This window comes from Oncorhynchus gorbuscha, unplaced genomic scaffold (genome assembly GCF_021184085.1).
Source record: "Oncorhynchus gorbuscha isolate QuinsamMale2020 ecotype Even-year unplaced genomic scaffold, OgorEven_v1.0 Un_scaffold_1732, whole genome shotgun sequence".
NCBI classification, from domain to species: Eukaryota; Metazoa; Chordata; class Actinopteri; order Salmoniformes; family Salmonidae; genus Oncorhynchus; species Oncorhynchus gorbuscha.
Window position 1 is genome coordinate 27,501 of NW_025746426.1, and position 22,812 is coordinate 50,312.

The 22,812-nt window shown below is 48.1% G+C and overlaps 1 protein-coding gene across 1 annotated transcript in view; it reads left to right on the forward strand.

Moving 5' to 3' along the window:
- The window catches only part of LOC124023947 (chondroitin sulfate proteoglycan 4-like), a 35,327-nt gene extending 12,528 nt beyond the window's left edge, over window positions 1–22,799 (forward strand). Inside the window, exons 3-4 of the mRNA XM_046338113.1 lie at window positions 20,919–21,091; window positions 22,695–22,799. Of these exons, the coding sequence (XP_046194069.1) occupies window positions 20,919–21,091; window positions 22,695–22,799 (278 nt within the window). The remainder of the gene's footprint in view (window positions 1–20,918; window positions 21,092–22,694) is intronic.
- The last annotated feature ends 13 nt before the right edge of the window (window positions 22,800–22,812 follow it).

Sequence of the window (22,812 nt, forward strand, 5' to 3'; positions counted from 1 at the left end):
CTCCACTCTGTTACCGACTCCACTCTGCTACCTACTGACTCCACTCTGCTACTGACTCCACTCTGCTACTGACTCCACTCTGTTACTGACTCCACTCTGTTACCGACTCCACTCTGTTACCGACTCCACTCTGTTACCGACTCCACTCTGTTACTGACTCCACTCTGCTACCTACTGACTCCACTCTGCTACCGACTCCACTCTGTTACTGACTCCAATCTGCTACCTACTGACTCCACTCTGCTACCGACTCCACTCTGTTACCGACTCCACTCTGTTACCTACTGACTCCACTCTGCTACTGACTCCACTCTGCTACTGACTCCACTCTGTTACCGACTCCACTCTGTTACAGACTCCACTCTGCTACTGACTCCACTCTGCTACCGACTCCACTCTGTTACCGACTCCACTCTGTTACTGACTCCACTCTGTTACTGACTCCACTCTGTTACCTACTGACTCCACTCTGCTACCGACTCCACTCTGCTACAGACTCCACTCTGTTACCTACTGACTCCACTCTGCTACTGACTCCACTCTGTTACCTACCGACTCCACTCTGTTACCGACTCCATTCTGCTACCTACTGACTCCACTCTGCTACCGACTCCACTCTGCTACCGACTCCACTCTGTTACCGACTCCACTCTGCTACTGACTCCACTCTGCTACCTACTGACTCCACTCTGCTACCTACTGACTCCACTCTGCTACCTACTGACTCCACTCTGCTACCTACTGACTCCACTCTGCTACCTACTGACTCCACTCTGTTACCGACTCCACTCTGTTACTGACTCCACTCTGTTACCGACTCCACTCTGTTACCGACTCCACTCTGTTACTGACTCCACTCTGTTACCGACTCCACTCTGCTACTGACTCCACTCTGCTACCGACTCCACTCTGCTACCGACTCCACTCTGTTACCGACTCCACTCTGCTACCTACTGACTCCACTCTGCTACCGACTCCACTCTGCTACCGACTGACTCCACTCTGTTACTGACTCCACTCTGTTACTGACTCCACTCTGCTACCGACTCCACTCTGCTACCGACTGACTCCACTCTGCTACTGACTCCACTCTGTTACCGACTCCACTCTGTTACCGACTCCACTCTGCTACCTACTGACTCCACTCTGCTACTGACTCCACTCTGTTACCGACTCCACTCTGTTACCTACTGACTCCACTCTGTTACCTACTGACTCCACTCTGTTACTGACTCCACTCTGTTACCGACTCCACTCTGCTACAGACTCCACTCTGCTACCGACTCCACTCTGTTACTGACTCCACTCTGCTACTGACTCCACTCTGCTACTGACTCCACTCTGCTACTGACTCCACTCTGTTACCGACTCCACTCTGTTACCTACTGACTCCACTCTGCTACTGACTCCACTCTGTTACCGACTCCACTCTGTTACTGACTCCACTCTGTTACTGACTCCACTCTGTTACCTACTGACTCCACTCTGCTACCGACTCCACTCTGCTACCGACTCCACTCTGTTACCTACTGACTCCACTCTGCTACTGACTCCACTCTGTTACCTACCGACTCCACTCTGTTACCGACTCCACTCTGTTACCTACTGACTCCACTCTGCTACCGACTCCACTCTGCTACCGACTCCACTCTGTTACCGACTCCACTCTGCTACTGACTCCACTCTGCTACCTACTGACTCCACTCTGCTACCTACTGACTCCACTCTGCTACCTACTGACTCCACTCTGTTACTGACTCCACTCTGTTACTGACTCCACTCTGCTACCGACTCCACTCTGCTACCGACTCCACTCTGTTACCGACTCCACTCTGTTACTGACTCCACTCTGTTACTGACTCCACTCTGTTACCGACTCCACTCTGCTACCGACTCCACTCTGCTACCGACTCCACTCTGCTACCGACTCCACTCTGTTACCGACTCCACTCTGCTACCTACTGACTCCACTCTGCTACCGACTCCACTCTGCTACCGACGACTCCACTCTGTTACTGACTCCACTCTGTTACTGACTCCACTCTGCTACCGACTCCACTCTGTTACCGACTCCACTCTGCTACCGACTCCACTCTGTTACCGACTCCACTCTGCTACCGACTCCACTCTGCTACCGACTCCACTCTGCTACTGACTCCACTCTGCTACTGACTCCACTCTGTTACCTACTGACTCCACTCTGCTACCGACTCCACTCTGTTACCTACAGACTCCACTCTGCTACCGACTCCACTCTGTTACCGACTCCACTCTGTTACCGACTCCACTCTGTTACCGACTCCACTCTGCTACTGACTCCACTCTGCTACCTACTGACTCCACTCTGCTACTGACTCCACTCTGTTACCTACTGACTCCACTCTGCTACCGACTCCACTCTGTTACTGACTCAGCTCTGTTACCTACTGACTCCACTCTGCTACCGACTCCACTCTGTTACCGACTCCACTCTGTTACCTACTGACTCCACTCTGCTACTGACTCCACTCTGTTACCGACTCCACTCTGTTACCGACTCCACTCTGTTACCTACTGACTCCACTCTGCTACTGACTCCACTCTGTTACCGACTCCACTCTGCTACCTACTGACTCCACTCTGCTACTGACTCCACTCTGTTACCTACTGACTCCACTCTGTTACCTACTGACTCCACTCTGTTACTGACTCCACTCTGTTACCGACTCCACTCTGCTACAGACTCCACTCTGCTACCGACTCCACTCTGTTACTGACTCCACTCTGCTACTGACTCCACTCTGCTACTGACTCCACTCTGCTACTGACTCCACTCTGTTACCGACTCCACTCTGTTACCTACTGACTCCACTCTGCTACTGACTCCACTCTGCTACCGACTCCACTCTGTTACTGACTCCACTCTGTTACTGACTCCACTCTGTTACCTACTGACTCCACTCTGCTACCGACTCCACTCTGCTACCGACTCCACTCTGTTACCTACTGACTCCACTCTGCTAATGACTCCACTCTGTTACCTACCGACTCCACTCTGTTACCGACTCCACTCTGCTACCTACTGACTCCACTCTGCTACCGACTCCACTCTGCTACCGACTCCACTCTGTTACCGACTCCACTCTGCTACTGACTCCACTCTGCTACCTACTGACTCCACTCTGCTACCTACTGACTCCACTCTGCTACCTACTGACTCCACTCTGCTACCTACTGACTCCACTCTGTTACTGACTCCACTCTGTTACTGACTCCACTCTGCTACCGACCCACTCTGTTACCGACTCCACTCTGTTACCGACTCCACTCTGTTACTGACTCCACTCTGTTACTGACTCCACTCTGTTACCGACTCCACTCTGCTACCGACTCCACTCTGCTACCGACTCCACTCTGCTACCGACTCCACTCTGTTACCGACTCCACTCTGCTACCTACTGACTCCACTCTGCTACCGACTCCACTCTGCTACCGACTGACTCCACTCTGTTACTGACTCCACTCTGTTACTGACTCCACTCTGCTACCGACTCCACTCTGCTACTGACTCCACTCTGCTACCGACTCCACTCTGCTACTGACTCCACTCTGCTACCGACTCCACTCTGCTACCAACTCCACTCTGCTACAGACTCCACTCTGCTACCGACTCCACTCTGTTACCTACCGACTCCACTCTGTTACCTACCGACTCCACTCTGTTACCGACTCCACTCTGTTACCGACTCCACTCTGTTACCGACTCCACTCTGTTACCTACTGACTCCACTCTGCTACTGACTCCACTCTGCTACTGACTCCACTCTGTTACCGACTCCACTCTGTTACCGACTCCACTCTGCTACTGACTCCACTCTGCTACCGACTCCACTCTGTTACCGACTCCACTCTGTTACTGACTCCACTCTGTTACTGACTCCACTCTGTTACCTACTGACTCCACTCTGCTACCGACTCCACTCTGCTACCGACTCCACTCTGTTACCTACTGACTCCACTCTGCTACTGACTCCACTCTGTTACCTACCGACTCCACTCTGTTACCGACTCCACTCTGCTACCTACTGACTCCACTCTGCTACCTGACTCCACTCTGTTACCGACTCCACTCTGCTACTGACTCCACTCTGCTACCTACTGACTCCACTCTGCTACCTACTGACTCCACTCTGCTACCGACTCCACTCTGTTACCGACTCCACTCTGTTACTGACTCCACTCTGTTACCGACTCCACTCTGTTACTGACTCCACTCTGTTACTGACTCCACTCTGTTACTGACTCCACTCTGTTACCGACTCCACTCTGCTACTGACTCCACTGCTACCGACTCCACTCTGCTACCGACTCCACTCTGCTTCCACTCTGCTACCGACTCCACTCTGCTACTGACTCCACTCTGCTACCTACTGACTCCACTCTGTTACTGACTCCACTCTGTTACCGACTCCACTCTGTTACCGACTCCACTCTGCTACTGACTCCACTCTGCTACCGACTCCACTCTGCTACCGACTCCACTCTGCTACCTACTGACTCCACTCTGCTACTGACTCCACTCTGTTACCTACTGACTCCACTCTGCTACTGACTCCACTCTGTTACCTACCGACTCCACTCTGCTACTGACTCCACTCTGCTACTGACTCCACTCTGCTACTGACTCCACTCTGTTACCTACTGACTCCACTCTGTTACCGACTCCACTCTACCTACTGACTCCACTCTGCTACTGACTCCACTCTGTTACCTACTGACTCCACTCTGTTACCGGACCTCCACTCTGCTACCGACTCCACTCTGTTACCGACTCCACTCTGCTACCGACTCCACTCTGCTACCGACTCCACTCTGCTACTGACTCCACTCTGCTACTGACTCCACTCTGTTACCTACTGACTCCACTGCTGACTCCACTCTGTTACCTACTGACTCCACTCTGCTACCGACTCCACTCTGACTCCACTCTGTTACCTACTGACTCCACTCTGCTACCGACTCCACTCTGTTACCGACTCCACTCTGCTACTGACTCCACTCTGCTACCTACTGACTCCACTCTGCTACTGACTCCACTCTGTTACCTACTGACTCCACTCTGCTACAGACTCCACTCTGTTACTGACTCAGCTCTGTTACCTACTGACTCCACTCTGCTACTGACTCCACTCTGTTACCTACTGACTCCACTCTGCTACCGACTCCACTCTGTTACCTACTGACTCCACTCTGCTACCGACTCCACTCTGTTACCGACTCCACTCTGTTACCTACTGACTCCACTCTGCTACCGACTCCACTCTGTTACCGACTCCACTCTGCTACTGACTCCACTCTGCTACCTACTGACTCCACTCTGCTACTGACTCCACTCTGTTACCTACTGACTCCACTCTGCTACAGACTCCACTCTGTTACTGACTCACTCTGTTACCTACTGACTCCACTCTGTTACCGACTCCACTCTGTTACCGACTCCACTCTGTTACCTACTGACTCCACTCTGCTGACTCCACTCTGTTACCGACTCCACTCTGTTACCGACTCCACTCTGTTACCTACTGACTCCACTCTGCTACTGACTCCACTCTGTTACCGACTCCACTCTGCTACCTACTGACTCCACTCTGCTACTGACTCCACTCTGTTACCTACTGACTCCACTCTGTTACCTACTGACTCCACTCTGTTACTGACTCCACTCTGTTACCGACTCCACTGCCACTCTGCTACCGACTCCACTCTGTTACTGACTCCACTCTGCTACTGACTCCACTCTGCTACTGACTCCACTGCTACTGACTCCACTCTGTTACCGACTCCACTCTGTTACCTACTGACTCCACTCTGCTACTGACTCCACTCTGCTACCGACTCCACTCTGTTACTGACTCCACTCTGTTACTGACTCCACTCTGTTACCTACTGACTCCACTCTGCTACCGACTCCACTCTGCTACCGACTCCACTCTGTTACCTACTGACTCCACTCTGCTACTGACTCCACTCTGTTACCGACTCCACTCTGCTACTGACTCCACTCTGCTACTGACTCCACTCTGCTACCGACTCCACTCTGCTACCGACTCCACTCTGCTACCGACTCCACTCTGCTACTGACTCCACTCTGCTACCTACTGACTCCACTCTGTTACTGACTCCACTCTGTTACCGACTCCACTCTGTTACCGACTCCACTCTGTTACCGACTCCACTCTGCTACTGACTCCACTCTGCTACCGACTCCACTCTGCTACCGACTCCACTCTGCTACCTACTGACTCCACTCTGCTACTGACTCCACTCTGCTACCTACTGACTCCACTCTGCTACTGACTCCACTCTGTTACCTACCGACTCCACTCTGCTACTGACTCCACTCTGCTACTGACTCCACTCTGCTACTGACTCCACTCTGTTACCTACTGACTCCACTCTGTTACCGACTCCACTCTGCTACCTACTGACTCCACTCTGCTACTGACTCCACTCTGTTACCTACTGACTCCACTCTGCTACCGACTCCACTCTGTTACTGACTCCACTCTGCTACCGACTCCACTCTGTTACCGACTCCACTCTGCTACCGACTCCACTCTGCTACCGACTCCACTCTGCTACTGACTCCACTCTGCTACTGACTCCACTCTGTTACCTACTGACTCCACTCTGCTACCGACTCCACTCTGTTACCTACTGACTCCACTCTGCTACCGACTCCACTCTGTTACCGACTCCACTCTGTTACCTACTGACTCCACTCTGCTACCGACTCCACTCTGTTACAGACTCCACTCTGCTACTGACTCCACTCTGCTACCTACTGACTCCACTCTGCTACTGACTCCACTCTGTTACCTACTGACTCCACTCTGCTACAGACTCCACTCTGTTACTGACTCAGCTCTGTTACCTACTGACTCCACTCTGCTACCGACTCCACTCTGTTACCGACTCCACTCTGTTACCTACTGACTCCACTCTGCTACTGACTCCACTCTGTTACCTACTGACTCCACTCTGCTACTGACTCCACTCTGTTACCGACTCCACTCTGCTACCTACTGACTCCACTCTGCTACTGACTCCACTCTGCTACCGACTCCACTCTGTTACTGACTCCACTCTGTTACTGACTCCACTCTGTTACCTACTGACTCCACTCTGCTACCGACTCCACTCTGCTACCGACTCCACTCTGTTACCTACTGACTCCACTCTGCTACTGACTCCACTCTGTTACCGACTCCACTCTGCTACTGACTCCACTCTGCTACTGACTCCACTCTGCTACCGACTCCACTCTGCTACCGACTCCACTCTGCTACCGACTCCACTCTGCTACTGACTCCACTCTGCTACCTACTGACTCCACTCTGTTACTGACTCCACTCTGTTACCGACTCCACTCTGTTACCGACTCCACTCTGTTACCGACTCCACTCTGCTACTGACTCCACTCTGCTACCGACTCCACTCTGCTACCGACTCCACTCTGCTACCTACTGACTCCACTCTGCTACTGACTCCACTCTGTTACCTACTGACTCCACTCTGCTACTGACTCCACTCTGTTACCTACCGACTCCACTCTGCTACTGACTCCACTCTGCTACTGACTCCACTCTGCTACTGACTCCACTCTGTTACCTACTGACTCCACTCTGTTACCGACTCCACTCTGCTACCTACTGACTCCACTCTGCTACTGACTCCACTCTGTTACCTACTGACTCCACTCTGCTACCGACTCCACTCGGTTACCGACTCCACTCTGCTACCGACTCCACTCTGTTACCGACTCCACTCTGCTACCGACTCCACTCTGCTACCGACTCCACTCTGCTACTGACTCCACTCTGCTACTGACTCCACTCTGTTACCTACTGACTCCACTCTGCTACCGACTCCACTCTGTTACCTACTGACTCCACTCTGCTACCGACTCCACTCTGTTACCGACTCCACTCTGTTACCTACTGACTCCACTCTGCTACCGACTCCACTCTGTTACCGACTCCACTCTGCTACTGACTCCACTCTGCTACCTACTGACTCCACTCTGCTACTGACTCCACTCTGTTACCTACTCCACTCTGCTACAGACTCCACTCTGTTACTGACTCAGCTCTGTTACCTACTGACTCCACTCTGCTACCGACTCCACTCTGTTACCGACTCCACTCTGTTACCTACTGACTCCACTCTGCTACTGACTCCACTCTGTTACCGACTCCACTCTGTTACCGACTCCACTCTGTTACCTACTGACTCCACTCTGCTACTGACTCCACTCTGTTACCGACTCCACTCCTACCTACTGACTCCACTCTGCTACTGACTCCACTCTGTTACCTACTGACTCCACTCTGTTACCTACTGACTCCACTCTGTTACTGACTCCACTCTGTTACCGACTCCACTCTGCTACAGACTCCACTCTGCTACCGACTCCACTCTGTTACTGACTCCACTCTGCTACTGACTCCACTCTGCTACTGACTCCACTCTGCTACTGACTCCACTCTGTTACCGACTCCACTCTGTTACCTACTGACTCCACTCTGCTACTGACTCCACTCTGCTACCGACTCCACTCTGTTACTGACTCCACTCTGTTACTGACTCCACTCTGTTACCTACTGACTCCACTCTGCTACCGACTCCACTCTGCTACCGACTCCACTCTGTTACCTACTGACTCCACTCTGCTACTGACTCCACTCTGTTACCTACCGACTCCACTCTGTTACCGACTCCACTCTGCTACCTACTGACTCCACTCTGCTACCGACTCCACTCTGCTACCGACTCCACTCTGTTACCGACTCCACTCTGCTACTGACTCCACTCTGCTACCTACTGACTCCACTCTGCTACCTACTGACTCCACTCTGCTACCTACTGACTCCACTCTGCTACCTACTGACTCCACTCTGCTACCTACTGACTCCACTCTGTTACTGACTCCACTCTGTTACTGAATCCACTCTGCTACCGACTCCACTCTGCTACCGACTCCACTCTGTTACCGACTCCACTCTGTTACTGACTCCACTCTGTTACTGACTCCACTCTGTTACCGACTCCACTCTGCTACCGACTCCACTCTGCTACCGACTCCACTCTGCTACCGACTCCACTCTGCTACCGACTCCACTCTGCTACCTACTGACTCCACTCTGCTACCGACTCCACTCTGCTACCGACTGACTCCACTCTGTTACTGACTCCACTCTGTTACTGACTCCACTCTGCTACCGACTCCACTCTGTTACCTACTGACTCCACTCTGCTACCGACTCCACTCTGCTACCTACTGACTCCACTCTGCTACCGACTCCACTCTGCTACCAACTCCACTCTGCTACCGACTCCACTCTGACTCCACTCTGCTACTGACTCCACTCTGCTACTGACTCCACTCTGCTACTGACTCCACTCTGCTACCGACTCCACTCTGCTACCGACTCCACTCTGCTACTGACTCCACTCTGCTACCTACTGACTCCACTCTGTTACTGACTCCACTCTGTTACCGACTCCACTCTGTTACCGACTCCACTCTGTTACCGACTCCACTCTGTTACCGACTCCACTCTGTTACCGACTCCACTCTGCTACTGACTCCACTCTGCTACCGACTCCACTCTGCTACCGACTCCACTCTGCTACCTACTGACTCCACTCTGCTACTGACTCCACTCTGTTACCTACTGACTCCACTCTGCTACTGACTCCACTCTGTTACCTACCGACTCCACTCTGCTACTGACTCCACTCTGCTACTGACTCCACTCTGCTACTGACTCCACTCTGTTACCTACTGACTCCACTCTGTTACCGACTCCACTCTGCTACCTACTGACTCCACTCTGCTACTGACTCCACTCTGTTACCTACTGACTCCACTCTGCTACCGACTCCACTCTGTTACCGACTCCACTCTGCTACCGACTCCACTCTGTTACCGACTCCACTCTGCTACCGACTCCACTCTGCTACCGACTCCACTCTGCTACTGACTCCACTCTGCTACTGACTCCACTCTGCTACCTACTGACTCCACTCTGCTACCGACTCCACTCTGTTACCTACTGACTCCACTCTGCTACTGACTCCACTCTGTTACCGACTCCACTCTGTTACCTACTGACTCCACTCTGCTACCGACTCCACTCTGTTACCGACTCACTCTGCTACTCCACTCTGCTACCTACTGACTCCACTCTGCTACTGACTCCACTCTGTTACGACTCCACTCTGTTACTGACTCCACTCTGTTACCTACTGACTCCACTCTGTTACCGACTCCACTCTGTTACCTACTGACTCCACTCTGCTACTGACTCCACTCTGCTACCGACTCCACTCTGTTACCGACTCCACTCTGTTACCTACTGACTCCACTCTGCTACTGACTCCACTCTGTTACCGACTCCACTCTGCTACCTACTGACTCCACTCTGCTACTGACTCCACTCTGTTACCTACTGACTCCACTCTGTTACCTACTGACTCCACTCTGTTACTGACTCCACTCTGTTACCGACTCCACTCTGCTACAGACTCCACTCTGCTACCGACTCCACTCTGTTACTGACTCCACTCTGCTACTGACTCCACTCTGCTACTGACTCCACTCTGCTACTGACTCCACTCTGTTACCGACTCCACTCTGTTACCTACTGACTCCACTCTGCTACCGACTCCACTCTGTTACTGACTCCACTCTGTTACCTACTGACTCCACTCTGCTACCGACTCCACTCTGCTACAGACTCCACTCTGCTACCGACTCCACTCTGTTACCGACTCCACTCTGCTACTGACTCCACTCTGTTACCGACTCCACTCTGTTACCTACTGACTCCACTCTGTTACCGACTCCACTCTGCTACTGACTCCACTCTGTTACCTACTGACTCCACTCTGCTACCTACTGACTCCACTCTGCTACTGACTCCACTCTGTTACCGACTCCACTCTGTTACCTACTGACTCCACTCTGCTACCTACTGACTCCACTCTGTTACCGACTCCACTCTGTTACCGACTCCACTCTGTTACCTACTGACTCTGCTACCTACTGACTCCACTCTGCTACCTACTGACTCCACTCTGCTACCTACTGACTCCACTCTGCTACTGACTCCACTCTGCTACTGACTCCACTCTGCTACTGACTCCACTCTGCTACTGACTCCACTCTGTTACCGACTCCACTCTGCTACTGACTCCACTCTGTTACCGACTCCACTCTGCTACTGACTCCACTCTGTTACCGACTCCACTCTGCTACAGACTCCACTCTGTTACCGACTCCACTCTGTTACCGACTCCACTCTGTTACCTACCGACTCCACTCTGTTACCTACTGACTCCACTCTGTTACCGACTCCACTCTGTTACCGACTCCACTCTGTTACCTACCGACTCCACTCTGCTACCTACTGACTCCACTCTGTTACCGACTCCACTCTGCTACAGACTCCACTCTGTTACCGACTCCACTCTGTTACCGACTCCACTCTGTTACCTACAGACTCCACTCTGCTACCGACTCCACTCTGCTACGGACTCCACTCTGCTACCGACTCCACTCTGCTACCTACTGACTCCACTCTGTTACCGACTCCACTCTGCTACCGACTCCACTCTGTTACCGACTCCACCTGCTACCGACTCCACTCTGTTACCGACTCCACTCTGCTACCGACTCCACTCTGTTACTGACTCCACTCTGCTACCGACTCCACTCTGCTACCGACTCCACTCTCTTACCGACTCCACTCTGCTACTGACTCCACTCTGTTACTGACTCCACTCTGTTACTGACTCCACTCTGCTACCGACTCCACTCTGCTACCGACTCCACTCTGTTACTGACTCCACTCTGTTACTGACTCCACTCTGGGACTCCACTCTGTTACCGACTCCACTCTGCTACAGACTCCACTCTGTTACCGACTCCACTCTGCTAGACTCCACTCTGTTACCGACTCCACTCTGCTACCGACTCCACTCTGTTACTGACTCCACTCTGTTACTGACTCCACTCTGCTACCGACTCCACTCTGTTACCGACTCCACTCTGCTACCGACTCCACTGACTGACTCCACTCTGTTACTGACTCCACTCTGCTACAGACTCCACTCTGTCGACCACTCTGACTGACTCCACTCTGTTACTGACTCACTCTGCTACCGACTCCACTCTGCTACCGACTCACTCTGCTAGACTCCACTCTGTTACCGACTCCACTCTGCTACAGACTCCACTCTGCTACCGACTCCACTCTGCTACTGACTCCACTCTGTTACTGACTCCACTCTGCTACCGACTCCACTCTGCTACTGACTCCACTCTGTTACCTACTGACTCCACTCTGCTACCGACTCCACTCTGACTCCACTCTGCTACCGACTCCACTCTGTTACTGACTCCACTCTGCTACTGACTCCACTCTGTTACCTACTGACTCCACTCTGTTACCGACTCCACTCTGTTACCTACTGACTCCACTCTGTTACCTACTGACTCCACTCTGCTACTGACTCCACTCTGTTACCTACTGACTCCACTCTGCTACTGACCCACTCTGTTACCGACTCCACTCTGCTACCGACTCCACTCTGCTACTGACTCCACTCTGCTACCGACTCCACTCTGTTACTGACTCCACTCTGTTACCTACTGACTCCACTCTGTTACTGACTCCACTCTACCTACCGACTCCACTCTGCTACCGACTCCACTCTGCTACTGACTCCACTCTGCTACCGACTCAACTCTGCTACTGACTCCACTCTGTTACCTACCGACTCCACTCTGCTACCGACTCCACTCTGCTACTGACTCCACTCTGTTACCGACTCCCACTCTGTTACCGACTCCACTCTGCTACCAACTCCACTCTGCTACCGACTCCACTCTGTTACTGACTCCACTCTGTTACCTACCGACTCCACTCTGTTACCGACTCCACTCTGCTACCGACTCCACTCTGTTACTGACTCCACTCTGTTACCTACTGACTCCACTCTGCTACCGACTCCACTCTGCTACTGACTCCACTCTGCTACCTACTGACTCCACTCTGCTACTGACTCCACTCACGGTGTACTGATTGGGATAGGTATGTCATTCATATTGGAGTTTTGATTTTCAAAAGTGTGTTTAACTAGGTGCAGTGATTGAAACTCCTCATGACGCACTAAAGCAGAACATGATGTGCTCTTCAAAGGTCCCATCCTTGTAGGTGGTCTACATTTAGTTCCTGTATAACAACCATGGTCAGAAATAGCCTGTCTTCTCTGTTTTTTTATAGCTAAAGCAGACAATAGTGTTGATCTAGATGTGGTTGTGTATTTCTCCTTGTTGCAGTGTACTGCTTGTATCGAAAGAGGCCACACACACACTATAAACATACTTATGCGAGGGAAACAGCAGACTGAGGGACACGAGCACATTTTCACATGTCTGCACATGAACGACGAAGAAAAATGTAGACCTCCTCCTCTTCCTCTTCTTCTTCGTCCATTTAGAAAGAAGTGTCCCTGGAGAGGACCGGGAGGAAGGAGGAGGAGGAGGAGGAGGAGGAGGGGCAGACTGTTTGCTCTTCACTCCTCTCTGTTTAGTAGAAGGCTGTAGTAGGGTGTAGGGTTTAAGTACTTCTCTCAGTAGAAGGCTGTAGTAGGGTGTAGGGGTGTAAGTACTTCTCTCAGTAGAAGGCTGTAGTAGGGTGTAGGGTGTAGGGTGTAAGTACTTCTCTCAGTAGAAGGCTGTAGTAGGGTGTAGGGTGTAAGTACTTCTCTCAGTTCTCTCAGTAGAAGGCTGTAGTAGGGTGTAGGGTGTAGGGTTTAAGTACTTCTCTCAGTAGAAGGCTGTAGTAGGGTGTAGAGTGTAGGGTGTAAGTACTTCTCTCAGTAGAAGGCTGTAGTAGGGTGTAGGGTGTAGGGTGTAAGTACTTCTCTCAGTAGAAGGCTGTAGTAGGGTGTAGGGTGTAAGTACTTCTCTCAGTAGAAGGCTGTAGTAGGGTGTAGGGTGTAATATGTAGGGTTTAGTAGAAGGGTGTAGGGTGTAGGGTGTAATATGTAGGGTTTAGGGTGTAGGGTGTAAGGTGTAGGTGTAGGGTGTAAGGTGTAAGATGTAGTGTGTAGGGTGTAAGGTGTAGTGTGTAGGGTGTAAGGTGTAGGGTGTAGGGTGGAAGGTGTAGGGTGGAAGGTGTAGGGTGGAAGGTGTAGGGTGTAAGGTGCAGGTGTAGGGTGTATATGTAAGGTTTAGGTGTAAGGTGTAGGGTGTAAGGTGTAGAGTGTAGGGTGTAAGGTGTAAGATGTAGTGTGTAGGGTGTAAGGGTGTAGTGTGTAGGGTGTAAGGGTGTAAGGTGTAGGTGTAGGGTGTAGGGTGGAAGGTGTAGGGTGTGGAAGGTGTAGGTGTAGGGTGTAGGGTGTAGGTGTAGGTGGGGTGTAGGGTGTAAGATGTAGGGTGTAAGGTGTAGGGTGTAGGGTGTAGGGGTGTAGGGTGTAGGTGTAGGGTAGGGTGTAAGGTGTAGGGTGTTAGGTGTAGGGTGTAGGGTGTAAGGTGTAGGGTGTAAGGTGTAGGGTGTTAGGTGTAGGGTGTTAGGTGTAGGGTGTTAGGTGTAGGGTGTTAGGTGTAGGGTGTTAGGTGTAGGGTGTTAGGTGTAGGGTGTTAGGTGTAGGGTGTAAGGTGTAGGGTGTTAGGTGTAGGGTGTTAGGTGTAGGGTGTAAGTAGGGTGACTGTTATATGACTTGTTTATATCACAAGGCTCCAAAATGTGTTTGTGGCGTCATGTACCACAGTGTTTTTTTAAAGATCAAAAGAGTTTTCCCTCTTGTCTGTTTATCACACGGTGCACAGCGATATGTTCAGCACAGCCTTCGGAGGATAACTTACATGAGGACACTCAATACCACCACACATTTTAAAAACTGGATCGTTGTTTTTGATTTTGAAGTGTTGAGATCATGACGAGGTTCACCCGTAATAAAAGTAAACCTACACATTTGGAAAACACTTTGACGTATTGGGAGTATATATAAGGCTATAAGTATATATATATATATATATATATATATATATATATATATATATATATATATATATATATATATATATATATATATATATATATATATATATATATGAGGCTATATAACAATGACCATAACTATGGCTTCCCTTCAGAAGATCCACATAAAATGTATATTTTCAAACCCCAAAGTTGTTGTGACATTCAGACCCCTTGACTTTATCCACATTTTGATTTTATTAAAGCCTAAAATGGATTCACACAATACCCCATAATTACAAAGTGAATACAGGTTTTTGAGAATTTTTGCAAATGTAAAAAAAAAAGTAAAACAGAAATACCTGATTTACATAAGTATTCAGACTCTTTGCTATTAGACTCGACATTGAGCTCAGGTGCATCCTGTTTCCATTGATCATCTTTGAGATGTTTCTTCAACTTGATTGGAGTCCACCTGTAAATTCAATTGATTGGACATGATTTGGAAAGGCACACACCTGTCTATAAAAGGTCCCACAGTTGACAGCGGATGTCAGAGCAAAAATCCAAGCCACGAGGTTGAAGGAATTGTCTGTAGAGCTCCGAGACGACAGGTTTGTGTCGAGGCACAGATCTGGGGAAGGCTACCAAAACATTTCTGCAGCACTGAAGATCCCCAAGAACACAGTGGCCTCCATCATTCTTAAATGGAAGAAGTTTAGAACCACCAAGACCCTTCCTAGAGCTGGCTGCCTGCCCAAACTGAGCAATTGGGGGGGAAGGGCCTTGGTCAGGGAGGTGACCAAGAACCAGATGGTCACTCTGACAGAGCTCTAGAGTTCATTTGTGGAGATGGGAGAAACTTCAAGGAAAACCATCTCTGCAGCACTCCACCAATCAGGCCTTTATGATAAAGTGGTCAGACGGAAGACACTCCTCAGTAAAAGACACATGACAACCCACTCTGGTCTCATGAAACCAAGATTGAACTCTTTGGCCTGAATGCGAAGTGTCACGTCTAGAGGAAACCTGACACCATCCCTATGGTGAAGCATGGCGGTGGCAGCATCATGCTGTGAGGATGTTTATCAGCGGCAGGGACTGGGAGACTAGTCAGGATCAAAGGAAAGATGAACAGAGCAAGGCACAGAGAGATACTTGATGAAAACCTGCTCCAGAGTGCTCAGGACCTCAGACTGGGGCGAAGGTTCACCTTCCAACAGGACAATGACCCAGAGACCACTCCTCAGTAAAAGGCACATGACAGCCTGCTTGGAGTTTGCCAAAAGGCACCTAAAGGATTCTCAGACCATGAGAAACAAAATTCTCTGGTCTCATGAAACCAAGATTGAACTCTTTGGCCTGAATGCCAAGCGTCACTTCTGGAGGAAACCTGGCACCATCCCTACGGTGAAGCATGGTGGTGGCAGCATGGAGACTGGGAGACTAGTCAGGATCGAGGCAAATATGAGCAAAGTACAAAGACATCATTGATGCAAACCTGCTCCAGAGCGCTCAGAACCTCAGACTGGAGCGAAGGTTCACCTACCAACAGGACTACAACACAAAGCACAATACAAGTTTCTGAATTTTCTTGAGTGGCCCAGCCAGAGCCCAGACTTGAACCCTATCAAACATCTCTGGAGAGCCCTGACAATAGCTGTGCAGCAATGCTCCCCATCCAACCTGACAGAGCTTGAGAGGATCTGCAGAGAAGAATGGGAGAAACTCCTCAAATACAGGTGTGCCAAGCTTGTAGCGTGATACCCAAGAAGACTCGAGGCTGTAATCGCTGTCAAAGGTTCTTCAACAAAGTACTGAGTAAATGGTCTGAATACTTATGTAAATGTGATATCAGCTAAAATGCCATTATGGGGTATTGTGATGTCATTATGGGGTATTGTGGTGTCATTATGGGGTATTGTGATGTCATTATGGGGTATTGTGGTGTCATTATGGGGTATTGTGATGTCATTATGGGCTATTGTGTGTATATTGATGAGGGGGAAATTAAAAACTATATATATATTTTAGAATAAGGCTGTAACCTAACTAAAATGTGGAAAAAAAAGTCAAGCAGGCTACCCAGCATCTGAATACTTTACGAAGGCACTGTAGCTACCCAGCATCTGTTTACTGTAAAGGCTTTATGTATACGAAGGCACTGTAGCTACCCAGCATCTGTTTACTGTAAAGGCTTTATGTATACGAAGGCACTGTAGCTACCCAGCATCTGTTTACTGTAAAGGCTTTATGTATACGAAGGCACTGTAGCTACCCAGCATCTGTTTACTGTAAAGGCTTTATGTATACGAAGGCACTGTAGCTACCCAGCATCTGTTTATAAAGGCTGCACTTTATCTGTTTAAAGGCTTTATGTATACGAAGGCACTGTAGCTACCCAGCATCTGTTTACTGTAAAGGCTTTATGTATACGAAGGCACTGTAGCTACCCAGCATCTGTTTACTGTAAAGGCTTTATGTATACGAAGGCACTGTAGCTACCCAGCATCTGTTTACTGTAAAGGCTTTATGTATACGAAGCTTTATGTATACCCAGCACTGTATCTGTTTACTGTAAAGGCTTTATGTACGAAGGCACTGTAGCTACCCAGCATCTGTTTACTGTAAAGGCTTTATGTATACGAAGGCACTGTAGCTACCCAGCATCTGTTTACTGTAAAGGCTTTATGTATACGAAGGCACTGTAGCTACCCAGCATCTGTTTACTGTAAAGGCTTTATGTATACGAAGGCACTGTAGCTACCCAGCATCTGTTTACTGTAAAGGCTTTATGTATACGAAGGCACTGTAGCTACCCAGCATCTGTTTACTGTAAAGGCTTTATGTATACGAAGGCACTGTAGCTACCCAGCATCTGTTTACTGTAAAGGCACTGTTTATGTATAAAGGCTTTATGTAAGGCACTGTAGCTACCCAGCATCTGTTTACTGTAAAGGCTTTATGTACTGTAAAGGCTTTATGTAAGGCACTGTAGCTACCCAGCATCTGTTTACTGTAAAGGCTTTATGTATACGAAGGCACTGTACCCAGCATCTGTTTACTGTAAAGGCCAGCATCTACCCAGCATCTGTTTTTACTGTAAAGGCTTTATGTATACGAAGGCACTGTAGCTACCCAGCATCTGTTTACTGTAAAGGCTTTATGTATACGAAGGCACTGTAGCTACCCAGCATCTGTTTACTGTAAAGGCTTTATGTGTCATTATGTATCATTATGTATCATTATGTATCATTATGTATCATTATGTGTCATTATGTGTCATTATGTATCATTATGTATCATTATGTATCATTATGTGTCATTATGTGTGTATCATTATGTATCATTTGTCATTATGTGTATCATTATGTATCATTATGTATCATTATGTGTCATTATGTGTCATTATGTATCATTATGTATCATTATGTGTCATTATGTATCATTATGTGTCATTATGTATCATTATGTATCATTATGTGTCATTATGTGTCATTATGTATCATTATGTATCATTATCATTATGTGTCATTATGTATCATTATGTATCATTTGTGTCATTATGTCATTATGTGTCATTATGTATCATTATGTCATTATCATTATGTGTCATTATGTATCATTATGTGTCATTATGTGTCATTATGTGTCATTATGTATCATTATGTGTCATTATGTCATTATTTTATTTATTTAATTATGTATCAAGTCATTATGTTAAGAACAAATCATTATTTTCAATGACTGTCATTAGGAACAGTGGGTTAACTGCCTGTTCAGGGGCAGTATGAACGACAGATTTGTACCTTGTCAGCTCGGGGTTTTGAACTTGCAACCTTCCGGTTGCTTTTTCCTGTTGTCCACAATCATCTCCTTTGTTTTGATCACGTTGAGGGAGAGGTTGTTGTCCTGGCACCACACCGCCAGGTCTCCGACCTCGTCCCTGTAGGCTGTCAAGTCGTTGTCGGTGATCAGGCCTACCACTATTGTGTCATCGGTAACCTTAATGATGGTGTTGCAGTACACATCCTGGTAATCCGTCTGGCCTTGTGAATGTTGACCTGTTTAAAGGTCTTATTCACATCGGCTGCATGTTTCAGTGTTATTTGCTTCAACGCGAGCATTGAAGTAGTTTAGCTCGTCTGGTAGGCTCGTGTCGCTGGGCAGCTCTCGGCTGTGTTTCCCTTTGTACTCTGTAATGGTTTGCAAGCCCTGCCACATCCGACGATCGTCAGAGCCAGTGTAGTAGGATTCAACCTTTGTCCTCTATTGAAGCTTTGCCTGTTTGATGGTTTGTCGGAGGGATTTCTTATAAAATTCCGGGTTAGAGTCCCGCTCATTGACAGCGGCAGCTGGTTCAGGTATGTACTTTGAGGGTCACTGTGGGGACGACGTCATCGATGCACTTATTGATGCCATCGTAGGAATTCTGGAACATATTCCAGTCTGTGTAGCAGACAGTCCTGTAGCTTAGCATCTGCTTCTTCTGACCACTTTTTTATTGATCTGCCACTGGGGCTTCCTGCTTTAATTTTTACTTGTAAGCAGGAATCAGGAGGATAGAATTATGGTCAGATTTGCCAAATGGAGGGCGGGGGAGAGCTTTGCGTCTCTGTGTGTGGAGTAAAGGTGGTTCAGAGTTGTTTTCCCTCTGGTTGCACTTTTAACATGCTGATAGAAATTTGATAAAACGGATTTAAGTTTCCCTGCATTAAAGTCCCCGGCAACTAGGAGCTCCGCCTCTGGGTGAGCGTTTTCCTGTTTGCTTATGGCGGAATACAGCTCATTGAGTGTGGTCTTAGTGCCAGCCTCTGACTGTGGTGGTATGTAAACAGCTACGAAAAATACAGATTAAAATTTTCTTGGTAGATAGTGTGGTCTACAGCTTATCATGAGATACTCTACCTTAGGCGAGCAATAGCTCGAGACTTCCTTAGATATCGTGCACCAGCTGTTATTTACAAAAATACATAGTCTGCCGCCCCTCTAACCAGACGCCGCTGTTCTATCCTGCCGGTACAGCGTATAACCAGCCAGCTGTATGTTGATAGTTTCGTCGTTCAGCCCAGACTCAGTGAAGCATAAGATGTTACAGTTTCGAATGTCCCGTTGGAAGTTTAATCTTCCGCGTAGGTCATCGATTTTATTCTCCAAAGATTGCAAGTTTGCTAGCAGAATGGTTTTTTATTCGATCGCCTACGAATTCTCAGATGGCAGCCCCGCCCTCTGGCCCCATCTTCACACAAATCACAGGGGATCTGGGCCTGAGAAAGCAGAATATAATTCACGTTGGGCTCGTCAGACTCGTTAAAGGAAAAAAAGGATTCTGCCAGTCCGTGGTCAGTAATCGCAGTCCTGATGTCCAGCAGTTATTTTCGGTTTCAGTTTTATTTTTTTATTAACAGACGATTAGCGGCAACATTATGTACAAAATAAGTAAAACAACTTACAAACATCACAAAAAAAAACAACTTACAAACATCACAAAAAAAAATAACTTTCAAACATCACAAAAAAAATAACTTTCAAACATCACAAAAAAAAATAACTTACAAACATCATAGAAAAAATAACTTACAAACATCACAAAAAAAATAACTTACAAACATCACAAAAAAAATAACTTACAAACATCACAAAAAAAATAACTTACAAACATCACAAAAAAAATAACTTACAAACATCATAGAAAAAATAACTTACAAACATCACAAAAAAATTACTTACAAACATCACACAAAAAAATTAATTACAAACATCATAAAAACAATCTGTTGGGGAATAAATAAAATGTCAGCCTTCTTCTCCGGCGCCATGGTTACATCCTCAATGGGTCCATATGTTGGAGCATTTTATTTACCGATATTGTTTCACCATAAACAGGCTCTACTACACCAATCACCAAGGAGGACCTGCAGGCGTTGACCAATGACAAGAGCGACACATCCAACCGCACCATTACCTTCAACGTGATTCGTCGACCAAAACTAGGCAGACTGGTGACAGTGCTGGCTGATAATTTCACTGTTGACATCTCTTCCTTCACACAGACCATGGTAAGAGCAGAACCTAACAACTAACCAGAACCTGCTGATTTCGGATGAGTGTTCATAATGAATAAGATTATTTGATTATTTGGACAGGGGAGACCAGGGCCCATATTTCTACAACTGAGTTGGAGTAAAGGATATGTTTTGCCTTTTAGATCACAATTAATATGATTAAATAGACAGATCCTGGATCAGCACTCCTCCTAATTAATATGATGTCCCTAGAATTTCTAAGCAAACAGCTGGAGGCAGAGCTTTCTCCTATAGAGCTCCATTTATATGGAACGGTCTGCCTACCCATGTCAGAGACGCAAACTCGGTCTCAACCTTTAAGTCTTTACTGAAGACTCATCTCTTCAGTGGGTCATATGATTGAGTGTAGTCTGGTCCAGGAGTGGGAAGGTGAACGGAAAGGCTCTGGAGCAACGAACCGCCCTTGCTGTCTCTGCCTGGCCGGTTCCCCTCTTTCCACTGGGATTCTCTGCCTCTAACCCTATTACAGGGGCTGAGTCACTGGCTTACTGGGGCTCTCTCATGCCGTCCCTGCAGGGGGTGCGTCACCTGAGTGGGTTGATTCACTGTTGTGGTCATCCTAGACAGATCATATCATAGACAGATCCTGGATCAGCACTCCTACTCTGGGACACTTGATACAAACAGTAAAGAGAAGAGGCCAAAAGTGTCTAAAGCTGTCATCCGTGGCTACTTTGAAGAATCTAAAATCAAAATTATATTTTGATTTGTTTAACACTTTATTGATTACGACATGACTCCATATGTATTCATAGTTTTGACGTCTTCACTATTGTTCTACAATGTAAAAAATAGTAATAAAAACCTTGGAATGAGTAGGTGTGTACAAACCTTTGACTGGTACTGTATGGCCGCAGTAGTTTATACAAGAAGACAAAATAAGACTCTTCTTGCACTGTTTGGGAAAGTATATTGTGATTAATATGTTCAGTAAAACAATATTTACGGTGAGAAACAAACAGAAGGAAACTCCACAGGATATAAATTCCAATTCAAGCCGAAACAAAATGTTGTTTGGCCTTTACGGGAAGCGTGGTCAGTGCTTTTGATTGGATAAGGCCTCAGGTCACACTCTCTACAGTGTTTTTGATTGGATAAGGCCTCAGGTCACACTCTCTACAGTGTTTTTGATTGGATAAGGCCTCAGGTCACACTCTCTACAGTGTTTTTGATTGGATAAGGCCTCAGGTCACACTCTCTACAGTGTTTTTGATTGGATAAGGCCTCAGGTCACACTTTCTACAGTGTTTTTGATTGGATAAGGCCTCAGGTCACACTCTCTACAGTGTTTTTGATTGGATAAGGCCTCAGGTCACACTCTCTACAGCTGAGTACATAGACATGCATTAATACATATGTTTATATTCTGAATAACAACGACAGATATTCTCCAGCGGAAGAAGCAACTCGTGTGAAGTGTTCGTTGATGACTAAAGTTCTGATGTTCAGTGTTTTGTGTTAACGCTTGAGTTTTTTTTGAAATGGGGGCAAATGTTGTTTACAAAAAGTGGGGAAATTCCCGGGCTTGCCCTTCTGATTCATAGTAACACCAGCCTTCACTGATTTCTGGTCTCAGGTGGACCAGCGGGAGATTCTGTACATCCAGAGTCTTGTGGCGTCGGTTGGCTGGTCCGCTATGGACTCAATGACCTTCTCAGTATCCTCACCTCCAGCTTCCTAGAGAACGAGACCTT